Source organism: Loxodonta africana, chromosome 6, assembly GCF_030014295.1.
Source record: "Loxodonta africana isolate mLoxAfr1 chromosome 6, mLoxAfr1.hap2, whole genome shotgun sequence".
NCBI lineage: Eukaryota > Metazoa > Chordata > Mammalia > Proboscidea > Elephantidae > Loxodonta > Loxodonta africana.
Window position 1 is genome coordinate 22,304,321 of NC_087347.1, and position 23,357 is coordinate 22,327,677.

Genomic DNA, 23,357 nt, shown 5'->3' on the forward strand with positions numbered 1-23,357 from the left:
TATCTCCAACTCACATCTGTATAATGGGGATAAAAAATGACACGACAGTTGCTGTTGCGTTGATTCCAGTTCTCATGGCAGGCTCATGTGTGTCACAGTAGACCTGTGCTCCATGGGATTTTCAACAGCTGATATTTGGAAAGTAAATCTCCAGGGCTTTCTTCTGACGCACCTCTGGGTGGACCTGAACCACCAATCTTCTAGTTAGCAGTGAGGGTATTAACTGTTTGCCGCACCCAGATAAAGTGGGCAAACAGATTGTCTTGAGGTCCAGATAAATTAACCTATGTGAAGTATCCAGCCCATTGTAGGCCTCTTTGTTTTGGGTCAGGCAATTTCAAGGTGAGGTGTGAGCAGCTGGAGGGAAGAACATGGAGGTCAGAAGCCCCAAGAGCTTCTCTGACCATCTCAGTAAGGCCAGGGGGAAAGCAAAGAATGCTAATAGATTTTAAGTAAACCTTCTCCTCCTTCTCCATTAAAACCCTCCCATCAGGGGCCACACAGTGAGGGAACTTTCTCACGCTTTAATCCTCTTCTTAACCATCATGGTAAGAGCATTGAGATTTCTTTAGAGTTGAAACTCACCTTTAGTAATCCTCTGTCTCTTTCTCACCACGATTAGTAATAAAACCCTCAAAGCACAAAGTTGTGGTGCTTTTCAGAAGATCAGCAAGGTGGGTGGGACAAGGCTGGGCCCTGGTCTGAGGGAGCGGAGGCACTAAGTTAGGAAAACCCACCCGGGGGAGAATTCTGGAGTTCAGAAAGCCACTCTCCTATATTCACAATAATCTGTGGATCATCTTTCAGTAGATGAAATCACCTCTCAGCCTGGGGCTTAACTGTCAGGTATTCTTCTTCCAACTCCCTCAGCGGATGCCACACCACCAGGGGTGAAAGCTAAAAGGATTAAAATCGAGGACACATGGAGGCAGTTGGGCTTTTGCAGAACTTTGAGGTTGAAAGATTTCACTTTCTTGGGGGCTTTTAGTGTACCTGCCAGCTTAACACAGGTGAGCCCCATTGCTTCTGGCTCCTGCCCTTCTCCTCACACACAACTCCAGCCACAGAGGCCTTCTTTGGGGTCCTTGGAGAAGGAACACTCTCCTTTTATGCTTCAGAGCACTGGTTTCTCACCTTAGGTCTCAAGTCGCCTCCTTAGGGAGCAACCTTCCCTGACCACCCAGCTCATATATGGAGCTTTCCGGTGTCTATTCCAGCAAGCTATGCTTCTTGGTACTCAATGGTACTTTGTAATTACTTATTTACTTGTTTATTAGTTATTGTCCCACAAAATACTATAAGCTCCAGGAGTAGGGCTGTTCCCAGATGTCTCCCCAACGTGCCTCCTGTAGTGCCTGGCACAGAGTTGCTGCTGTTGTGCCCGTCAAGTTTATTCAGACTCATAGTGACCCCACAGGACAGGGTAGAACTGCCCCATAGTGTGTCCAAGGCTGTAATCTTTATGGAAGCAGACTGCCTCATCTTTCTCGTGCTGAGTGGCTAGTGGGTTCAAACCGCTGACCTTTTGGTTAGCAGCTGGGTGTGTAAACCCTTTGCTACCACGGCTCCTCTTCTGACTCATAGAGACCCTATAGGACAGGGTAGAACTGCCCGTAGGGGTTCCTAGGATGAAATCTTGACGGGAGCAGATGGCCAGGATTTTCTGCCATGGAGCCGCTGGTGGTTTCAGACTGATCTTTGGGTTGCCAGCCAAGCATTTAACCATTGTGACACCAGGGCTCCTTTGGCACAGAGTAAGGGCTGATAAATATTTGTGGAACAGATGTGGGGTGGATCCACAGTCACCTGAGCTGGCCCGCAGTGCAGGTTAAGGAGCTTCAACACACCCTTTGGGCAGGACTTTACAGATATTGGCCTCCAGGGACCAACCAGGCAGGGACTACCCAGCCTAACATTTTTAGGGTGGCGGATCTCTTTTGGTGTTCGATAAAACTGACAGACTCTCTTGCCCCAAACAACATAACATTACTCCAAAACTCTGTTTACAGCTTGGGAGTTTGGAGACTCCTAGAGCCCCAGGTAAAAACCCCATGACTTAAGAAAAATCTAGAGGACAAGCAGAAGAGTTGCAGAAGCAAGCCTCCATTCCAAAACATCTTAGGTGGGACCTCTTAAAGTGTTGTTGTTGTTGTTAGGTGCCGTTGTGTCAGTTCCGACTCACAGCGACTCTACGTACCACAGAACCAAACACTGCCTGGTTCTGCACCATGCCCACAGTCGTTGCTAAGCCTGAGTCCATTGTTGCAGCCACTGTGTCAATCCATCTCATTGAGGGTCTTCCTCTTTTCCCCTGACTCTCTACTTTACCAAGCATGATGTCCTTCTCCTGGGACTGATCCTCCTGGACAACATGTCCAAAGTATGTAAGATGCAGCCTTGCCATTCTTGCATCTAAGGAGCATTCTGGTTGTACTTCTTCCAAGACAGATTTGTTCGTTCTTTTGGCAGTCCACAGTATATTCAATATTCTTCGCCAGCACAATTCAAAGGTGTCAATTCTTCTTTGGTCTTCCTTACTCATCGCCCAGCTTTCGCGTGCATATGATGCGACTGAAGATACCATGGCTTGGGTCAGGTGCACCTTAGTCTTTAAGGTGACAGCTTTGCTTTTCAACACTTTAAAGAGGTCCTTTGCAGATTCACCCAATGCAGTGCGTCTTTTGATTTCTTGACTGCTGCTTCCCTGGGTGTTGATTGTGGATCCAAGTAAAACGAAATCCTTGATAACCTCAATCTTTTCTTTGTTTATCATGATGTTGCTAGTTGTGTCCAGTTGTGAGGATTTTCATTTTCTTTATGCTGAGGTGTAATCCATACTGAAGACTGTGGTTTTGATCTTCATCAGTAAATGCTTCAAGTCCTCTTCACATTCAGCAAGCAAGGTTGTGTTATTGGCATAATGCAGGTTGTTAATGAGTCTTCCTCCAATTCTGATTCCCCGTTCTTCTTCATATAGTCCAGCTTCTCGGATTAGTTGCGCAGTATACGGATTGAATAGGTATGGTGAAAGGATACAACCCCGACACACACCTTTCCTGACTTTAAACCACTCAATATACTCTTATTCTGTTCAAACAACTGCCTCTTGATCTATGTAAAGATTCCTCATGAGCAAAATTAAATGTTCTGGAATTCCCGTTCTTCTCAATCTTATTCATAATTTCCTATGATCCACACAGTACGAAACCCTGGTGATGTAGTGTTTAAGAGCTATGTCTGCTAACCAAAAGGTCAGCAGTTTGAATCCACCAGGTGCTCCTTGGAAGCTCTATGGGGCAGTTCTTGAAACGGGCCCTGTTTAAAATGACCTATGTCCTTGGATTGCCAATTTTATTAAAAAGAAAAAAAAAAAGATGAAATGAGGGTGGGGTAGAAATTGTTTCTAGTTCACTCTGCCAATTGCTCCCTCCCTCCCTCCGCTTTTTTTTTTTTTTTTTTTAGTGTTAGGCAGCCTCTGATACTTTCTTAAGAGTAAGAGAAATGTCTTGGTAAATCTTTGTGGAATGAATGAATGACACACTCGCGGTGTAGACTGAGAAAAGCAGCCGCCTAGGGCGCTTCCCCTTAGGGGCTTCCTAGTTCTCTCACCTGTCTGGGCCTCCAGAGTGGCTGCAGAGGAGGCCTGGCTGCAGAGGCAGGGCACAGGTGCATCCTCACCTGCTGCAGCCGGTGTAGGGCTGGGCAGAGAGAGCTGGGGGGGAGGGGGAGAGGGGGGAGGGGGAGAGGGGGGGTGAGGACGGAGAAGGGAAAAGGGAGGAGGACGGAAAGAGGAGGACTCTGGCAGGCGGGAGAGGAGGAAGAGGCAGGGAGGAGGGAAAGGGGAGGTGGGAGGGAGGCCAGGAAAAAAAGAAGGGACGGAGGAGTTCTACAGAGGCTTTGACAGGGACAGATTACCCACTAAACAAGGTAAGCATGGGTTTATTAGTGCTTACTTACTAATCTGTAGTGACCGATTTCACATGGGTTTCACCACACCTTTGTATTTATTTTCTAATTTGTAGTGACTAATTTCACATAGGTTTCATCACATCAAAGATGAAACCGGCGGTGAAATCGGTCACTCCCAGTACCCAGTGCCGTGGAGTCGATTCCGACTCACAGCGACCCTATAGGACACTACCCAGGACACTTTTTTTTTTTTTTTACAGATTAGTAAATAAGCACAGGCAGGCCCGTGCTTACCTTGCTCCCTGGGTAATTCGCCAGGGGAAGAGAGGGAGGAGGCAGGAGAAGAGAGAGAGGACGGGGAGACGGGAAAAGAAGAAGCGGGGAGGAAGAGGAAGGGAGGAGGGGGGAGGAAGAGAAATGGGAGGGGCGGGAGGGCGGGAGCCGCGGGGAGGAGCCGGCGAACTTTCCGTCCGAGGGCATTGTGGGAAGCAGCCATGGTCTGAGGCCGGCGCTCACCTGCCTGCCGCGCCGCCTCCCGCGCTCGCGTCCCAGCGCTCGCCGCTCGCCGGGTGGGCGCGGCCCGGCCACCATGGTGAGTGCGGCGAGCGGGCTGGCGGGCAGCTGCAGCCCGGGCCGGGGAGTGGGCGCCCACGGGAGGCACCTGCGGCGCGCGGCGGAGTGGGGCGCGGAGGGCGCCCCGCCCCGGCTCGGCCCCCCGGGACGCGCGCACCCCCTAAGGTGCCGGCGCGCGGGAGCACGAGGGGGGCGCCTGCCCGGGTCCCGGGGACACCCGGCGCCGCGGCTTCATTCATTCAGTCAGTGGTCGCTGAGCGCACAGTCTGTGCCAGGCACAGTTTCAGGCGCTGGGATGTTGCGGTGGCCCCGGTGGAACCCTTGCTGCCCTGGACCTTACACCTTAGGAGGAAGGTGTGGAGGGAGGGAGACCTGTAAACATGAAAGTGAAATAAAGATAACTTTCGAAAGTTAAGAGTGCCCTGAAGTCTCAGATACCTCGGGGTGATGGGATGGAGGAGTAGAGAGGCAACTCTTAGAGATTGGAAATTCAGGAAGGGCTTCTTTGAGGAGGTGACATTTGAGCTGTCCGAGGGAAGTCGGAGAGGGGCGCTGCAGGTCGAGGGAAGGGCTAGCCTGAGAGAGAGGAGCATGCAGGGGCAGAGGTAGGCAGGGACCGGATTATGAAGGACCTCCTCAGTGTGGATAAACAATTGGGTTTTATTCCAACTGGGTGGGGAGCCTTGGGAGGATTTTAGCCGGAGAACTGACCTTATTTGTTCTATACCCTAAAAAGATCCCTTTGGTTGCTGGTGAGGTGTGTTGTGTGGGGGGTGCTGGGAATCAAGGTGGAAGCTGGAAGAATGGTCCCACTTCCCTCAGGTGAGCTCACTTCCCAAATCCCAGGAACAGAAGTGACCTGCACTCTGTGGCCCACAACATGCAGGGGCAGGTGGACCATATGAGTTATGAGTGGATGGGCAGGGAAAATGGTGACGTGCTGGACACCTGGATAAGAAGACCACAGGAGGTGGCTTCTAGGTGAGCCTTGGCTAGGCACCACTGTTTGCTGAGGGTTCCTTGTAAATGCAGCATGAGGCAAAAAGGAGGCTGTAAATAATGGAGCAGCTCTCTTGGCTTGCTCAGGTTTCCCAGGGAACAAGATGATGGTGTGCCCAGGTGTGCCCAGCTCTCCAGTGTCATTTGCAGAGTGGAAGGTGGAAAAAGGCCATGAGTTTCTGAGTTGGCAGAAGGCTGCTTTCATTCTGTGGGCACCAAGCTTGAAACAGCAGCTGGTGTGGAGTCTTTTTTTTCTCACTGGTGTCATGAATCAGTTGATCAGAAATGTGCGAAATTTCTTTTGCTTTTCCGTTGGGCCTAGCTGAACGGGAGGTTTTAATGTTATCGAGCGCTTGTGGTAAATCAAAAGGATGCTCAGCTCTTTCATGTTCATTACTTGATTCAACCCTTGCAACATGTAGATGAGGTTGAGTATTGTTCTCCCTGCATTTTGCCTGCACTGACCTATTCTAGCAGGATGACCTTGGACAGTTCCTGGAACTGTCCATACCTCAGTTTGCCCATTTGTAAAATGGAGATGAGAATTGTTCCTGACTCGTAAGGCAGCGGTTCTCAAAGTGTGCGCTGGGGACTCCTAGGAATCCTTGAGACCATTCAGGAAGTCCCCAATATTAAAACTATTTTCATAGTAGTGCCAAGACGTTATTGCCTCTTTGACTTTTATTTTCACCTCGGTGTACTGAGTGCACTGAGTTTTCATGAGGCCGCGAGACCTGGGATAGCACAACAGATTGAATGCAGAAGCCAGTAGGACAATCCGTCTTCTACCTAGCCAGACACTGAAGAGATATGCAACAATGTCAGTGCCCTGCTTGTCGCTATTATTTTGTGTGTGTGTGTTTGCTTTGGAAACGTAGTGTTCATAAAAATGTTATTTATGTTCATGTGTAGTAGATTTATTATTTAGAAATAGTGCGTATTTTTAAAATTTTGTCCATTTTAATTTTTAGTACACTAAATATCAATGACTATAACCCACATAAACAAAAGGACTTTGGTGTCCTCAGTTTTGAAGAGTGTAAAGGAGTCCAGAGGAGCCCTGGTGGTGCAATGGTCAAAGCTCTCAGCTGCTAACCAAAAAGTCTGTGGTTCAAACCCACCAGCTGCTCTGTGGGAGAAAGATGTGGTAGTCTGCTTCTGTAAAGATTATTGTCTTGGAAACCCTATGGGGCAGTTCTGCCTTGCCCTATAGAGGCACCCTGAGCTGGAATTGACTAGATGGCACACAACAACACAGGAGTCCAGAATGTTTGAGAATCACTGTTATGGAGCTCTAACAGGTTGTGTGAGCTAATACATGTGAGAGTGCTTAGAGCAGCTTTGCCTCTTTTAAGTGCCCAGTTTTACCACCTGTCCTCTTTATTTCTGTCATGGGGTAGAAGGAATATGAGGCCTACCTGCTTGCCTGGCAACTCAAGGATCTTTGGTGAGGGCTGGTTAGTGACTCCCCGTCTTTTCTTCGCTGTGTTCCTGACTCTTGCCAACTCTTACCCTAGAAAACTGGAAACATGGGTACGACGTTTCACATGGTGCTCTGCATACAGGGTGGAGTTCGTGATTTCCTTGTGTCCCTGATCCAGGTGTGTAGCCCGATTTCATACCTGGTATATCTCGGGGCAGTGCTTGTATCTGCATGGTAGTTTGAATGAGCTGTGTACGTCTCCGTCCTGCCTTTGTTTTAGAAATCTCTGTCTTGGAAAGCAACTCTTTGGGTTGTTGTGCTTCAGGGATGCCCACTGCTCTGAGCCCAGTGTGCTTAAATGCTTACTGGAAGAATTTACTATTAAGTGGTTGACAATGTTGATGAAAGATGGAGGGTGGGCTTCCTCCCTCCTCCCCAGAAGATACCTCTGAGGACTTACAGGATGAATTTTGAAAGGCTTTGGGGACACTTACAATAAAAATGCAAGTGGACTTTGCTTTATACAGTCCATGTGCTTCTGAAAATTTGAAGTGACTTTTAAAACTGTATTGTTAACAAAATAGGGAAGTAACCCATGGAAAGAAATGGTGACTCCTTTTGAAACAGGAATAGTCATCTTTTTGTGTCGCAAACCCACTTCTCATGATATACATTCCTATCTAAGGTGGGAGCCCCACAAAGTGGGATAGATTTATGCTAAAAAAAAAGAAACTTTTTTTTTTTGGTGTCATTTTAAATCTGACGAGAGAGGGGAGAGAGAGAGAATTTACCAGACTGAACTACGAAGGCATTTGTTTATCAGAATTCATATTAACTTGAAATGGCCTGAGTGCATTTGTCTCCTAAATCAGGTAATTCAAAGCTTCCCATGTTAATTGTAACCTCATTATATTACATCTAAATAGAAAAGGTACAAAAGTGTCTACTTTAAATGATTTAAAGTTGTGGAGAGTGAGGGTGGGATCCTGCCTCCATGTACCCTCCCCCCCAACTGTGTGAAATATCAATCCTGTTGCCTGAGGCTTAAAAGCATTTTAATAAGTATGTAGTAATTGTTGGCAGTTTATATTCCAGTTGGAGAGTGAACTAGCTCTTTCCTCGTCTGAGGCCTGAGTGCTGCTTGCTAGCACTTAGGGTAGGTACAGGAGGTTGGGAATGGGGGTTGGAAATAGCCAGACCCTTTTTGGTGTTCCATTGTCTGAGAGAATTCACCTGCAGCAGGCACTCCCCATAGGACTTGAAATAACACCAGAGTGACTGGTATTTGCTCCCTGCTAGGATGCTTAAAGAGCCTTGGTGGCACAGAAGTGCTCAGCTGCTAACTGAAAGGTTGGCGGTTTGAACCTACCCATCAGCTCTGCAGGAGGAAGACCTGGTGATCTGCTTCCATAAACGATTACAGCCTAGAAAACCCTATGGGGCAGTTCTGCTCTCTTACACAGGGTCACTGTAAGTTGAAATTGACTCGAGGGCAACAAGATTGAGTTGTTCCCATTACTCATTTTCCTGGACAGTGCTGTCACCTGCTTACAATTTTTATATGGTATCTTATTAACAGCAGTTGGACGGAAACAGTGGACTGCATATTTGTCACAGTATATTTTCAATGTCTATTCTGTCAGTTCCATGAATTACTTCAGTATGGACTAAGATCTAGTTGATAAAACTATCCCCCCGCCCTTGCACACACACATAAAGAAAACCGCTTTAATAGTTCCCAAAGTTAGCATGTCTTGACATCTCCATGAATCAGTCCTTAAATTTTATTTTGTTAGTATAACCAGAAGTTCACCCAGTGATCCTGTGACGTCACTGCACTGCACTTGTTCCCCTGGGGCCTGTCTTTGTTGCTTCTCTCCTAGACCCCCTATCTGGCTCTCGTTCTTCCCTGACACCTCTTTCTGAGGGGATTCTGTTTTTCCTGAAGTAGCCTAGGAGAAATTCCCTTTAAGCCACTTGAAGCTCCCAGATCCTTTGAGGTGAAAGAAGGTACACAGGTACCAGAGACAAGTATCCCTAAAATTCTCTCAGTGGTATACTAAACCGTCTTAGCACTGTACTTCATTCTGTGGCTGCTAATAATAGGGTGAATTGATCTTTTTTTTTTTTTTTAACAAAGAGAAGTTTATTCTCTCACAGTCTAGGAGGCTAGAAGTCCAAACTCAGGGTGCCAGCTCCAGGGGAAGTTTTCTGTCTCTGTCAGCTCTGGGGAAAGGTCCTTGTCATCAATCTTTCCTTATGGAGGAGATTCTCAGTGCAGGGAGCCCAGGTCCAAAGGATGCACTATTCTTCTGGCTCTTGTTTCTTAGTGGTAGGAGGTCCCATGTCTCTGCTCGCTTCTCTCTTTTATTTCTCAAAAGAGATTGGCTAAAGACACAATCTAAACTTATAGATTGAGTTCTGCCTCATTAACATCGTAGAGGATTTACAACACATAGGATAATCCCATCAGATGACAAAATGATGGACAGTAACACAATACTGGAAATCATGGACTAGCCAAGTTGACACATGTTTTTAGGGTACACATGAATTGATCATTTATTAGTGGAAAGGGAATCCCGAAAGTCGTTTGAGTTAGAAGTGGAGTGCCACTGACTGTTATGAGGAAGCGGCCCTTTGAAAAATAATTTCTCTTTGTCAAAGTTTTCAAGTCTGAAAATTTTCTGAGAGGTAGAGATGGTTTTTTCAATAGCTGTCTCTAAAGAATTTCAGAAAACTGTGTGGGAGAAAACTCCTATGATCATTCATTAGAGTCTCAATGGGATGGAGTGTAGGCCTAAGGTACATTCAGTGAAGAATAAGGGCAATAGGTTTTAATGGCCTCATTGGATCTTCTGTAGCAGAATTTCTGGCCTGGTAGGAAATATTAAGGACGCACTGGTGGTTCAATGGCAAAATTCTTGTCTTCCGGGTGGGAGGCCAAGTTTGATTCCCAGCCAGTGTACCTCACGCATCGGCATCAGCTGTCTTTTAGTGGAGGCTTGTGTGTTGTTACGATGATGAACAGGTTTCAGCAGAGTTTCTGGACTAAGACAACTAGGAAGAAAGGCCTGGGGATCTACTTCCAAAACTCAGCCAATGAAAAAACCCCATGGACCACAACAGTCTGTCTCATTGTGTGTGGGGCCACCATAGTTGGGGGGAGGGGCTGACTTGACAGGGGGCTGATTGGTGGCAGCTGACTACAACAAAAATAAGTGGTTGGTGTGTGTTGAGGTTCAGCAGAAATGTAAATGCAGCAGGAGGCTTGCTTCCAAACTGGGCATATTAAAGAGAGAGTGTTGAACAAGCCACAGCTTCCCTGCTCTTTAAGAGCTTGTGTTCTTGGTGGGAGGTTCTCTAAGCTTTCCCCATATTTTGTATCGATCACAGAAGAGGATTTTACTCTTAACCGTTGGTAAGTCCAAATACCAAAATCCAAACTTAAAATTGCTAAATCCGAATATCATCTCACTTTTACTTCCCGGCAAGTTGCGTAATTTCTGAGGTGGGCAGTATGGGGACCCAATGAGGACACCTGGAGTAGGGAGCAGAGCTGGCTGGCCATGGTTGGCTACTTCAAGCCCTGCCACCCCAGCTCTTGCTCACCTGAGAAGGGGAGGCCATTCATCCAGCCAGCTCCACCAGCCCTTGGCCTCCTCCTGAGCCAGTTCTGATGGGAACAGAGAGATTTCAGGTGTCTCATTCAGTGTTTGGTTTCAGATTGGTGCTTCTGCTGAAGGCAGTGCCCGGGTCCCTATCCCTGAGCTGAGCCCTGGCCATGGGATGCCATGAATTTCCCTAGGGCCCCCCCGCCCCATATAATTTGTCAGTTTAGAGTCTGCACGCTATTTTCCCATTTGTGTGAAATAAGGAAACATACGCCTTATACAAACTGAAAGCCTCCAGAAGGATATACAAGGAACAGTGATTGTTTCTGGGAAAGGGACATCTGCTCTGGTAAAAAAAAGATTCACTTTTTACTGTGTATTCTTTTATATTCTTCAGTTTTTCCTATTTGCATTGTGATATATTTTAAATGACAGGAAAAATGACTTTAAAAAATATAGTCACATAGGACTTCTCCAGCAAACAGTGTTTTGTTTTACCCTTATGCTTTGTGGCTTCCCTGTTCTCAGTTCTTAGGCTTGGGTGTGTCTGGAATTGGAATGGAAACAAAAAAGGTTCTCTTAAAATACACACCCACATACACCCCTGTGCATTCTCTCTCTCACTCATTAACTTGCTCCCTCACTCAGGTTGTTGGCCAGACGTGAGGACTTTATTTGTTTGAGAATTGAGAATAGCTCAGGGGAAAAATGTGAACTATCTTTCTCACTTTAGTGACTATGGAAGGACTTGTGGTAATGAGTTAAAATAGTATTTCTGATAGATTCACAGGAATGAACTGTTAAAAACAGAGATGTTGGTCAGGTTGTCCAGGGTTGGCCTCTGTGCGTGAGTCAGTTAACAGCTGAAGTCTTCAGCAAGGCTAAGTAAGAAGTCCTGTTCCTGAAAAAGCCAGGAAGGACTGTCAAATCTGATACCAGATTCAGATGATTGCTGAATTGTTCTCCAGATTTCAGAGTCTGCTGCATAGTTCCTGGTTTTCCCAACAACCCCAGACCTTACCCTCTCCCTATCTCTCCCCTTCCTCCCCACCCAAAATCACTATAACCCATTGCCATCGAGTCAATTCTGAGTCAATTCTGACTCATAGCGACCCTATAGGACAGAGTAGAACTGCCCCATAGAGTGTCCAAGGAGCGCCTGGCGGATTCAAACTGCCAACCTTTTGGTTAGCAGCTGTAGCACTTAACCACTACGCCACCAGGGTTTCCAAAAATCACTATACAAAAGCCAAACCAAACCCAGTGCTGTCGAGTCAATTCCGGCTCAGCGACCCTGTGAAAAATCACTATAGGGCCTTTTTATTATGCAGGTGAAAGACTCGAATAAAATTAGTATTTTTTTTTTTAAGTGTCAGAATTCCATCTGGTCACAGAAACTGTTGTTAGAAGAGACATCTTTATCGTGTAAACATTTAGCTACAGGTTCCACATGGAAAGGACACTTTGCAGAGCCCTGGTGGTGCAGTAGTTAAGTGCTCGGCTGCTACCTGAAAAATTGATGGTTTGAACCTACCACCTGCTCCTCAGGAGAAAGATGTGGCCAGTCTGCTTCCATAAAGATTACAGCCTTGGAGACCCTACGGGGCAAATGGGAATCCTCTAGGGTCGCTATGGGTCGGAATCAACTCGACGGCATTGGGTTTATCCCATGTCACATGTTCACTTCCAAAGGGCGGACGTCAGGGCACTGTGGTGGGGCGGAGAGTCAGGCAATGCCAGCCCCTGTGTGTAGCTCCGTGCTCTCTTACAACTTCATCAGGTTACCCGAGGACTGAGTGAGATAATCCAGTTCTAGACGGCACTTAGCCTGGAACCTGGCACCAGAATGCAGTCCGTAAGTGCTAGCAAGGGTTATTTTTAAGAGAAACAGGAAAAGAGCTAATGAAAAAAACTTCAACACAGTCTGTACCTTTTTTCCCCGAGAAATTTATTAAACAGATGATATAAAGAAATTATTATCATAGATGGCAAATATTGGAGAGGTGGGGAGTGTTAAAAAAAAAAAAATACCCCGTTGCCTTGAGTTGACTCTGACTCATGGTGACCCCATGTGTGTCGGAGTAGAACTGTGCTCCATCGGGTTTTCAGTGGCTGACTTTTCAGGAGCAGATTGCCAGGCTTTTCTTCACAGATGCTTCTTGTTGGACTCAAACTTTGGGTTAGCAGCTGAGGGTTTAGGGCGAGGCGAAGGATTATAATATATATGTGTATATATATATTTATATATATTTTCGACATGCGATTCCAAAGTCAGTGTATGTACAGACACTTTTATTTCTTAAGTCCTTCAGTTTCTTTACTATGAAGTCAAGACTGCTTTATCTCCTGATTCTGAGTGCATTGAATATAAAAGTCCTACCTTTGAAAATGCACTTGGCTTCATGATTTTGATTACCTTAGGAATTTTTTTTTTTAGTCTGTATCAGCCATCTTCGCAAGATATAAGGGAGAAAAAACAGGCTTCAATATATATAACAAGACATCTCAGATAGATAGCTGAACTTTGATGGTGAACTTTGAACAGCATGCCTGACATGTTATGTCTTCCCTCTTAACAAATTTCCTTTGCAAGTGCAGGCATCTTTGTCATGGCGTAGTGGCTCTGGGGACAGATTTTCAGGGAGTGGGCTGCAGTAGAAAGAAAATGAAAGGTCTTAATATACATTTAAGTGGCCGTTAATCATTCAGGGTGTTGAGTTTAGCATGTTAAGTACACCTTCTTGAGCAAAGTTGCTCCTGACCGCCAAAAAATTCACATTGAGAAAGATCAAATAAGCACCACCATGAAATATGAACAGGGTCCCAAATTATTAATGCCTTCTTCAACTTCAAAGTGAAAATTGCTGGAATCTTCCCGTTTCCACTATGCTTTTTTCTCCTTGAATGATTTGAAACAGAATAAAAGACCAGTCTGTCACCTCTCAAAGTACCACAGGAGAAAACCTAATTAGAGGCATATTTACTATAGGAAAAAACTAACAGGCATCACTGAATATTCAAATTTGATTACTCTGTGTGGGGGAAATGATAAATGGAAAAATAGTACAGGACTCACTTTTCAGGGTATTGTCCACTTGTTAAACGTTGTGTTTCTAACTGTGAAAGTTGTTAGGAAACACAAACGCACAAGTATAAGATGTGTTTCTTGATCACAAAAACTTGTCATATTGGGAGGAAATTTCTTACAACATGGCAAATGTCGAGAAGTATGGGAGTGTGTAATTAAATTTTGACTATGTTGTTGAGGGAGCTCTGGTGGTGCGGTGGTTAAAAGCCCAGCTGCTAACCAAGGTCGCAGTTCGAAACAGCCAGCTGCTCCTTGGGAACTCTATGGGGCAGGTCTACGGTGTCTTATAGGGTTGCTAAGAGTCGCAGTCGACTCGACAGCGACCAGTTTGGTTTGGTTATGTTGTTCAGGGAGCCCTCGTGGTACAGTGTTTAAAAGCTCAGCTGCTAACTAAAAGGTCTGCAGTTCAAAACCAACAGCCGTTCCTTGGAAACCCTATGGGGCAGTTCTGCTGTGTCTTAAAGGGTCACTATAAGTTGGACTCGATGGCACTGGGTTTTTTTTGTTATAAGTTGGAATTGACTTGACAGCAAAGGGTTTGGTTCTCTTTTTGTTTTTTTGTTGTTCGGATTATGTAATTGCTGAAGGACTTCAGTGGGGAGGAGATGGGAAGGACTCATGGAAGAGACAGGCATACAGCTGAGCCCGGAACATGGGGTGGCTTTGCCTCAGCAACTCAGAAAAAACTGTATGTGTGTGTGTGAGGGGGAGGGATAGTAAAAACATAAGGAAAGGAAGTAATTATTAAAGAAATGCAAATCCTGGGGAAAAGCTGGGTGAACGATCAAGACAAGGAACCCTTTTCTTACTGACTCTCCCATCTCTCTAGCCCATGCCCCTCGTCATGTCTTCTAACTCCACCCTCCAGTCAGTAACACTAAGAAATTATTTATCCAGTATTATAGGGAATGAGATTTCTCCCAAGCAAATTTTCTAGATAACTAAAGGCACAAACCTTTTTTTCCTGTAGTTTTAGAATAAAAAAAATTAATATCCTCCTTAAGCACTTTATAGTCCCCAGGTGGTGCAAGCAGTTTGCAATTGGCTACTAACCCAGAGGTTGTTGGTTCGAGCCCACCCAGTGGCTCCATGAAAAGACCTGGCGATCTGCTCTTCTAAAGGTTACGGCCAAGAAAACTCTATGGAGTAGTTCTACTCTGTAACACATGGGGTCACTGTGTGTGAGCGGCAATGGGTTTAGAGTTTTAAAAAAAATTTTTTTTTATTTTTAAGCATTTGGGAAAATAGTTCAAAATATAGCCTGAGGCTTGTCCAAAGTTAGGAGGCTTACTTCTCTCAACTGCTTTCTTACCAGACAAGGTAAGGTGTTAACTGAAATTACAGGTGCACTTAGAGGTGTGTGTGTGTGTGTGTGTGTGTGTGTGTATTTTGTCTCTGAGTAGATTAGTTCCTTTCTGTATCTCTAAGAAGCTCTCTTCTGTTATCTCACTCCAAGACCCTATGTGTCAACCCCCAGGCTTTCTTTCTCTACCACTTTAATGTGTGTTTTGAGAAGAGGAGTTTATTTTAATAGCAGCTTAAGACAAACATCCCTAGAAAGGCAGAAGTGCACAGTGCTTGGAGAGATTGCTGGACTGGAAGATAAGGGCCCTCAAGTCCTGTACCCAGCTCTGCCAGTTGCTGTGACCTTCACCAGGTCACCTAGCTTCCTTGGGCCTGTCCTGAGCCGTCATATGAGAGATTGGGCCCAAGATAGGATCTTAACAGTATTTTCTGGTTCTAACAGTCTGTTGCTAGCTAAAGGAAAATAATGTGCCTCTCTAAGCCTAATATAAGGAGCCCTGTTGGCACCATGGTTAAGCAGTTGGCTGCTAACCAAAAGGTCAGTGGTTCAAACCCACCAGTGGCCCTGTGGGAAAGAGACCTGGCGATCTACTCCTGTAAAGATTTCAACCTAGGAAGCCCGATGGGACAGTCGCACTCTGTCCTGTAGGGTCGCTATGGGTTGGAATTGAGGGTATACAACAACAAACCTAATGTGCGTTTTCTGAACGTGTTGGAATCAGAAGCTAGGACGGCCTGATGCTAGATTGTTGATCCGCATGCATTTGCTTTGCCGTTGCTCAGGAGCTAGGCCCTTCCTTAATGTAGCTTACAGGTGGGGTTTTATGAGTTGAATTTATGTCCCTCAAAATACGTATTGCCATCCTGGCCATCTGTACTTGAGAATGTGAGGCTGTTTGGAAATAAATTTTTCTTTTGTTATATAAATGAGGTGTCATAACCAGAGTAGGGGGGGTCATAAACCTAATCACTTCTGAGTTATAAAAGGACCAGAATAGACATAGGTACGCACAGGGCGAGGAGGAAGATAGACAATGGAGAAAGATTCATTTATAAATCCAGGAACACCAAAGATTGCTGGCAGCTACTAGAAGCTGAAATAGACAAGGAAGGACCTCGCCCTAGAGCCACACCTTGAGTTGGGACTTCTAGCCTCCTGAACTGTGAGAAAATAAATCTCTTTTTTAGGTATGATAGGAACAGTATGTGAAGTTGATATCAAAGTGTCTTTTAAATCATGTTAGAAAGTGGTTTTTGGAATAGGGTAGCAAACATGAAAATAAAGTTTGCAGTGTTACAATCTCTTCACGTAAATCAGTTTCAGAGTCAAAACGTTGATATCTTAAAGACCACACTAAATCTTTGTAACAGGAGTCACTTCTTAACAAAACCAAGTTGTAAATCCCATTTTCCTGAGCTCATTTTTATAACCACTGAATATAATTGAAGGTGCCCTATTGGCACAGTGGCTAAGTGCTCCGCTGCTAACCAGAAGGTCAGTGGTTCCAACCCACCAGCCACTCCTTAGGAAAAAGATATGGCAGTCTACTTCAATAAAGATTACAGCCTTGGAAACCGTATGGGGGAGTACTACTCTGTGCTATAGGGTCATATTTTTCAGCAAGAGTTCAAAGCAGAATATGTAAGGTAACTAACTTTGCAGTAATCATCGTGTTTGTAGCACGTGTTTACAAGATGAATGATCCTATACTATTATGCTTAAGCAATATAGAGTATTCTATACTGGAGTGTTGGCTATGGAAGCTAAAAATTTGAGACCTTGGACAAAAGTGACTCCCGCAAAAAAAAAATAGATACAACTTTTTTGTTAACTGAAATAATCAAAATGAGATTAGGGCCTCCTTTTCTTTTTTTTTTTTAAGTATTTTGAGATGCTGTTTTTTTTTAACAGTCTTAGAAGATTTATAATTAAATGCCAGTTTTACTGCCAACTGCTATAATTATTTATGGGTGCCATGACTTCATAGTTTTTATCCTGTAGCTACACATTGCTAAAATTAGGTTCCATTTCTGAATTTTAAAATAACGATTAAAAATGTTTGGCAAGGGAAAGTCATAAGAAAATAGATCATGCTTTTCTTATACTGCCTATTTCTCTATTGGGTGACATAAAGAATGGGTGAGTTCCTACCCAAGTGACCGAAAAATATTTGTCACATCCTCCTTCTGAAAGACTTCATGCACTTTGACTAGTTGGCAGGGCTAACTAAAAAAGACATAAGTATGAAAAATTGAAGCTGTTAAGTCCATCCGCATGTGGCTGACTTGTATTTATATATTGACCCAAAACGGGCCGGTGGGGGTATGGTTCTGGTGCTCACTGTGGTGCTTTGCTGTGGCCACCGCACTGAGAATGGGCATGCTCTGGAAAACGGCCTGGAACCTTATGTCACATTGCTGTTTGTTGTTAGGTGCCATCGAGTTGGTTCCCAACTCATGGCAACTCTGTGCACAACAGAGCAAAACCCTGCCCAGTCGCAAGCCATTCCCATGATTGGTTGCTGATCAGACTGTTGTGAACCATAGGGTTTTCATTGGCTGATCTTTTGGAAGTAGATTGCCAGGCCTTTCTTCCTAGTCTGTCTTAGCCTGGAAACTCTGCATCAGAGTTTACGCAGCAACATGTAATCTACCACTGGTGGGTGATGGCTGAGCAGAAGGTGCACTGTTCAGGGATTGAACCCAGGTCTCCTGCATGGAAGGTGAGAATTCTACCACTAAAACCACCAATGACCAGTTATGTTACATTTCAAAAATAGAAAAAGGCCCTGAAAGAAATCATGTAATGGAATTTGAGCAAGAGGACTGGTTCACTATCAGTTGATTAGCCCTGGATGTAATCTTAACAATATTTTCTGGTTCTAACAGTCTTTTGCTAGCTGAAGGAAAATAATATGCCTCCCTAATCCTAATATTACTTAAATGGTTTGGGAGGAAAAATAATGGGAACATATTCAACTGTTCTGCATAACTGAGCTTAATTCTAAGGCAATTAAATAATGTCATCTTCAAAGCAGAGTGGTTCTTAAAGTTTCTTGGAATATGAAGTCCTGTGAAAACCTGCTTAGATTTCTGAAACTTTCCCTAGAGCAATGCTTGTAAATCTAAAATTTTGTATTTTGTAGTTTCAAGAAATCTGTGTGTATCCCATTTTCTTTCAAATTATCCTTGGACCTTTGGCATTTTATGTAAAACTTTAGAATCCAACCTGGATTCAATTTCAATAACCTACTCGAGGGCACTGGGTTTGTTTTGGGTTAGCCTGCCTCCTGTATCTTGATAACTCCAGGCAGGTCTTTTAAGTGTCAACAGCTTCATTTTTTAAATCAATATGATGCATTGTCTAGACTTGTGAAGTAAGCAGTATAATGCATGTGAAAGTACCCATCACTGTGCCTTCTGTGCAGGGCCTTTTTTTTTGTGTAAGATAAAAATAATGGTTTATTTTTTATGTTATTACTGAAAATATACATGGCAGAACATATACCAGTTCAGCAATTTCTACATGTACCATTCAGTGACATCGGTTATATTCTTCAAGTTGTGCAACCATTCTCACCTTCCTTTTCTGAATTGTTCCTCTCCGTTAACATGAACTCACAGACCCCTAAGGTTCCTACGTAACCTTGCAAGTTATTGTTGTCAGTTTGATCCCATATAGATAGTTCTTTAAAAGAGCACAGGGCTCAAGGCAGACATTCTTTACTAAATAAGTTAAACAATTATTTGGCTTAAAGAAGACTTCAGGGGGTTTAAGGTTTAACGATTGTTGCAGGACAATAATTTTTTGGGTTCATTCAGTTTCAGTGGGTCCAGAAAGTCTGGATTCCATGAGAATTTTAAGTTCTGTTTTATATTTTTCCGCTTTTGATCGAAGATTCTTCTATAGAATCTTCGATCAAAATCTTCAGTAGTGGTAGCTGGGCACCATCCATTTTTTCCAGTCTCATGGCAAAGGAGGTGGTTGTTCATGGAGGCAATTAGCCTCACATTCCATTGCCTCCTCCTCTTCTTGCCTCTCCTCTTTCTTTGTTGCTGTAGGCAAAAAGAGACCAATTATTGTGCCTTGGATGGCCTCTTGTAAGCATTTAAGACTTGAAGTGGGTCATTTTTGTTTTTATTGATGTTAAAGGGACCCATATGGTGTAACCAGCAGTCCCATCTATACTTGTTTACATATGAAGACTGTCTTTGATTGGCAGACAGCATGGCCCAGTAGGAAGACCATAGCCTTTAGAATTAGATCTGTGTTGGAACCCCTCCCTGCCACTTACTAGCCTTCGAACTTAGCCCTTGACATAGGTATTACAGTTACCTCTCCATGACCTCCTGTGAATCCTCACTGTCTGTTCCCTGCTAGTGGTTGTTATGGCTTGTGGCTGCTCACAGTTCCTACTTCTCTTAGAAATGTTGCATGTTCAAGGCCTGGAACCTTGGCTTTGCTCAAAGAGGGCCATGTGATATCTCGATTTTTTTCTGACCAGTGACCAGTTGAAGTAGTTTTTATCAAATGCATGGGGATCGAAAGAACAGTCATCCACTGTCTGTCACAGAGGTGTATGATCTAACAGATTACATTACGTTGCTTATGTAGCCCATTTACCCAACTGGTGGTAAAATTCCTTCTAGTACTGTTGTGTTCTTTGGAATGCAGAGTAATGCATGCCTAAGCACGGCTGTGGTTCTTAGATTATTTACTGTAGAATTAAAAAAAATTAGATTTCTTAAGAAACTAGCAACCACTGCTTTGGTTTTTCTTAAAAGGTTCATATATTAGGTTGGTTTTACAGATCTATGGATCATTCATTTCAGGTTAGTTAGTACCCCAGACCTCAGGAATCTTCAAGATGGTTCATAAATTTAGGAGGGATCGTGATTGTTATCTTGAGAGTAGGTCAGACCCTAAAGAATCATCGCTTAAGTATGTCTGGAATTAATTAACTCAGTTCCTCTGCTTTTCTTGGATGGCATCCAAAATCATGACCCTGGGTGGTTTCTCTTGGAAATTTTTTTTTTTAAAGAAAATGTGTCACAGAGTGGGGGCCGTGGCTAAAATTTACCAGCAAGGAGAGCTGATGACTCTGCCTTTAGCGTCATAGCAAATGATACTTTTAAGGTTTTCCTGCAAATTTATGTAAAATTCATATTCATTTTCAGAATCACTGGAATTGTTTTTATCAATTGTTAAGTATGTGTGGGAATTCTAATCCCAGTACCTGTGGATGTAGTCCTGTCTGGAAATAGGATTTTGTTTATTATAGTAATGAGGCCATATCAGTGTAGGGTGTGTCCTAAATCTGGCCACTTCTGAGTGATAGAAGGGACAGCATAGACCCAGAGCAAGCACGGACAAACTGAGGGAGATAGATGCCATGTGAGGAGCACCAAGGAATGCCCAGGGCTACCAACAGGGAAGGAATCCACAGGGCTGAGGCCCTGATTTGAACCTTTAGCCCCCTAAACTGTGAGAAAAGAAATTTCTGTTCTTTAAAGCTACCTACTTGTGTTATTTGTGTTACAGTGGCGCTAGGAAACTAAGACACTGACTTTATCAGCCCTCTAGAAAAACCAAGCCAAACCCATTGCCGTGGTCACTGACTCACAGCGACCCTGCAGGTAAAATGAAATAAAAGCCCACGTTGAAAACTAACATTTAAGGTAAAGATTGGACCTTTGTTGTTATTGTCAGCCTGGAATCATCTGCACAGTCATAGAACATTGGTCATGTATTTTAATGTGTGAACCTCATCTTGATTGAAGTACAACGCACAGTTCCTACATTTTAAACATGAGACTGCTTTGCACAAGGTGGATGTTCACGTAATCAGTGAGACTATTGTCTGTGAAGTTTGTTAGGGTTGTTAGAAAATTACCCCTGTGCACAACATGCCTCTGATCATTTTGTCCTGGGAGGTGGCCAGGGGTGGTTTGAATGTTATCTTTCTAATACAGTTGGTTTCAGACTCAGGTGATATTTGGGGAGGAGAATGGCCAGCCCTTTGTCCTTTTTGCCTCTTCGTGAACAATACTGGGGCATGGCCTCTGCCCTGGGGCTGCAGGCTGTGAGCTAGACAGGGCAGAACAGAAAATTAAAGATGGAGAAAATGATGGAGTGAACAAAGCACAGAGTGAGAGGGACAACATGATGCCTGCCAGCGGCCACTTCCAGTGACTTTTGTGTAACTTGCTTAGTGTGATGGTCCTACACTGTGTCACAGAGGAACCAGACCTCTCAGAGGAGAGGGAAGCCCAGGCCACTTCCATTTCTCAAAGCCACTAGTCTATGAAAAAATGAGAAATGTCAAAACAAGTATATAAATATTGTGACACCTTTTAAAGCTTTATGCTTTACAGGTTCATGCCTGTATCACATATACAATACTGTGCACTTCAATTGTGCCTTTTGCAAACTATTTTAAGGATTTATAAAAATGTATTGATTTGCCCTGCTTGCCAGCAGTGGGCTGGTAATGGGGCACACACTTATCGTGGCACAAAGTATGTCTTTGTCTTTTGGCCTAGGCAGAGTTTCTCTATGACAGCCTTAATAATGCTGGAATTCTAAATTTGAGACCCTTTGTGGATGTGAGGCCTGACCCTTTCTTCTCATCCGTGTCCGGGTGATTGATGAGTCCAGTACTATTTGCTCTTTTTGGCTGTCTCACACATTGGCAGTCACAGTGCCCATATTTTAGAAAATGGCTTATACAAGGGATGCAAAGACTGTATGGGAATGTGTTACAGATTGAATTGTGTCCCCCAAAATATGTGTTGTAAATCCTGACCCCTGTATTTGTGATTATGATCCCATTTGGGAATGGGGGTTCTTTGTTGTGTTAATAAGGCAGTATTAGTGTAGGGTGTGTTTTAAGTCAATCTCTTTTGAGATATAAAAGCAGATTAAGCAAGCAGAGATGGGGAAGATAGATGCCACACCACATGATATCCCTAAGGAACAAAGGAACAGAAGCTGAAAAGAGAAAAGGACCTTCCCCCAGAGCCAACAGAGAAAGAAAGCCTTCTGCTTGAGCTGGTGCCCTGAATTTAGACTTCTATCCTTTTAAACTATGAAAAAATAAAACTGTTTTTGTTATAGCCAGCCACTTGTGGTATTTCTGTTATAGCAGCACTAAAGAACTAAGACTGTTTAGCCAGGTTGTAACCATCCTTTGAGTCCCTGAGTTTTGTGATCACTTGCTAATCTAAAGTTTGGTGGTTTGAACCCACCCAGCATCACTGAAAAATAAAGGCCTCATGATCTACTTCTGTAAAGATTACAGCCAGGACGACCCTATGGAGCAGTCCTACTCTGTAACGCATGGGGTTTCCATGAGTCAGCATCGACGACTCAGTGGTAACAGGTTTGTTTTTTTGTTATCCATTCTGCAAACAGGGCCCCATTTGGTTAAAATATTCAAGGCATGGGATCTGGTGCCAGTCCACCTGGCTGGCTTCTAAGCCCAGCTCTCCCACTTACAGCTGGATCACCTTGGGCAAGTGATTTAACTTCTCTGTCCTTCGGTTATCTCATCTTAAAAGAGGGAGTATAGTTGTTACTTAACCTCATGTGGTTGCTGTGGGGATTAAATGATACAAAGCACTTAGCCCAGAGCCTGATGTGTGGTAAATGATATTCCAGATAAGGTACCAGGGTTTCCAAATAAGGTATAATAGTCATAAATTATTACAGTTCATTGTTTTACTCACTGCTTTCCCAAGATCTTGAACTATTGACTCTGTTGTTGGGCTCCTCCAGGCAACTAAGACCCATGGTATAATATAGGGAGATACTGTACTCCATCTCCAGGTCTACTCCATCTCTAGGCATAAATTCCAAAGTAAAGGCTTGGGGAGTCATAGAAAAATTACTTGTGAGGTCAAAATGGTGCATATGAAGCAACAAGAGAAGAAAAGTGAATTTTTTCATTGTTTTTAATCACTAGTTTTGAGTTATATTTATCTGTATATTCCTGCTTTTCCTCCCCCTCACCTCTCTCTCTATTTGAGCATTGAGATGTTACCGGCGGAGGGGGAGTGGTTTTCAGGCCAGGCTCCATGGAGGTCCCTGGGCATCCTCTAATGTCTCCTGAATCTTCCTGATTAACTTTTAGATCCAGAGTTTCCATGTTAAATAACAACAAAAGCAAAAAACTGAACATGAAAACCAGTTTTCTAGGACAAGAGGTTGGAAAGGGAACTGAAATTTATTGCCCCTACCTTGCATTTTGGGTGGTGTAAACAGTTAAGGGCTGGGGTACTCACCAAAACATTAGTGGGTTGAATCCACTCAGATGCACCTCAGAGGAAAGGCCTGGTGATCTGCTTCTGAAAAATCAGTCATTGAAAACCCCGTGGTGCGCAGTTCTCTGACACACATGGAACAGCTGTGAGTTAGAACTGACTCAGTGGCAACTATTTTTTTTTT

The 23,357-nt window shown here is 44.0% G+C and overlaps 1 protein-coding gene across 1 annotated transcript in view; it reads left to right on the top strand.

The window, feature by feature from the left end:
* The first annotated feature begins 4,424 nt into the window (after positions 1-4,424).
* The window catches only part of AP1S3 (adaptor related protein complex 1 subunit sigma 3), a 72,079-nt gene continuing 53,146 nt past the window's right edge, over positions 4,425-23,357 (top strand). The window contains exon 1 of the mRNA XM_003406038.4: positions 4,425-4,501. Coding sequence (XP_003406086.2) covers positions 4,499-4,501 — 3 coding nt within the window. The 5' untranslated portion in view covers positions 4,425-4,498. The remainder of the gene's footprint in view (positions 4,502-23,357) is intronic.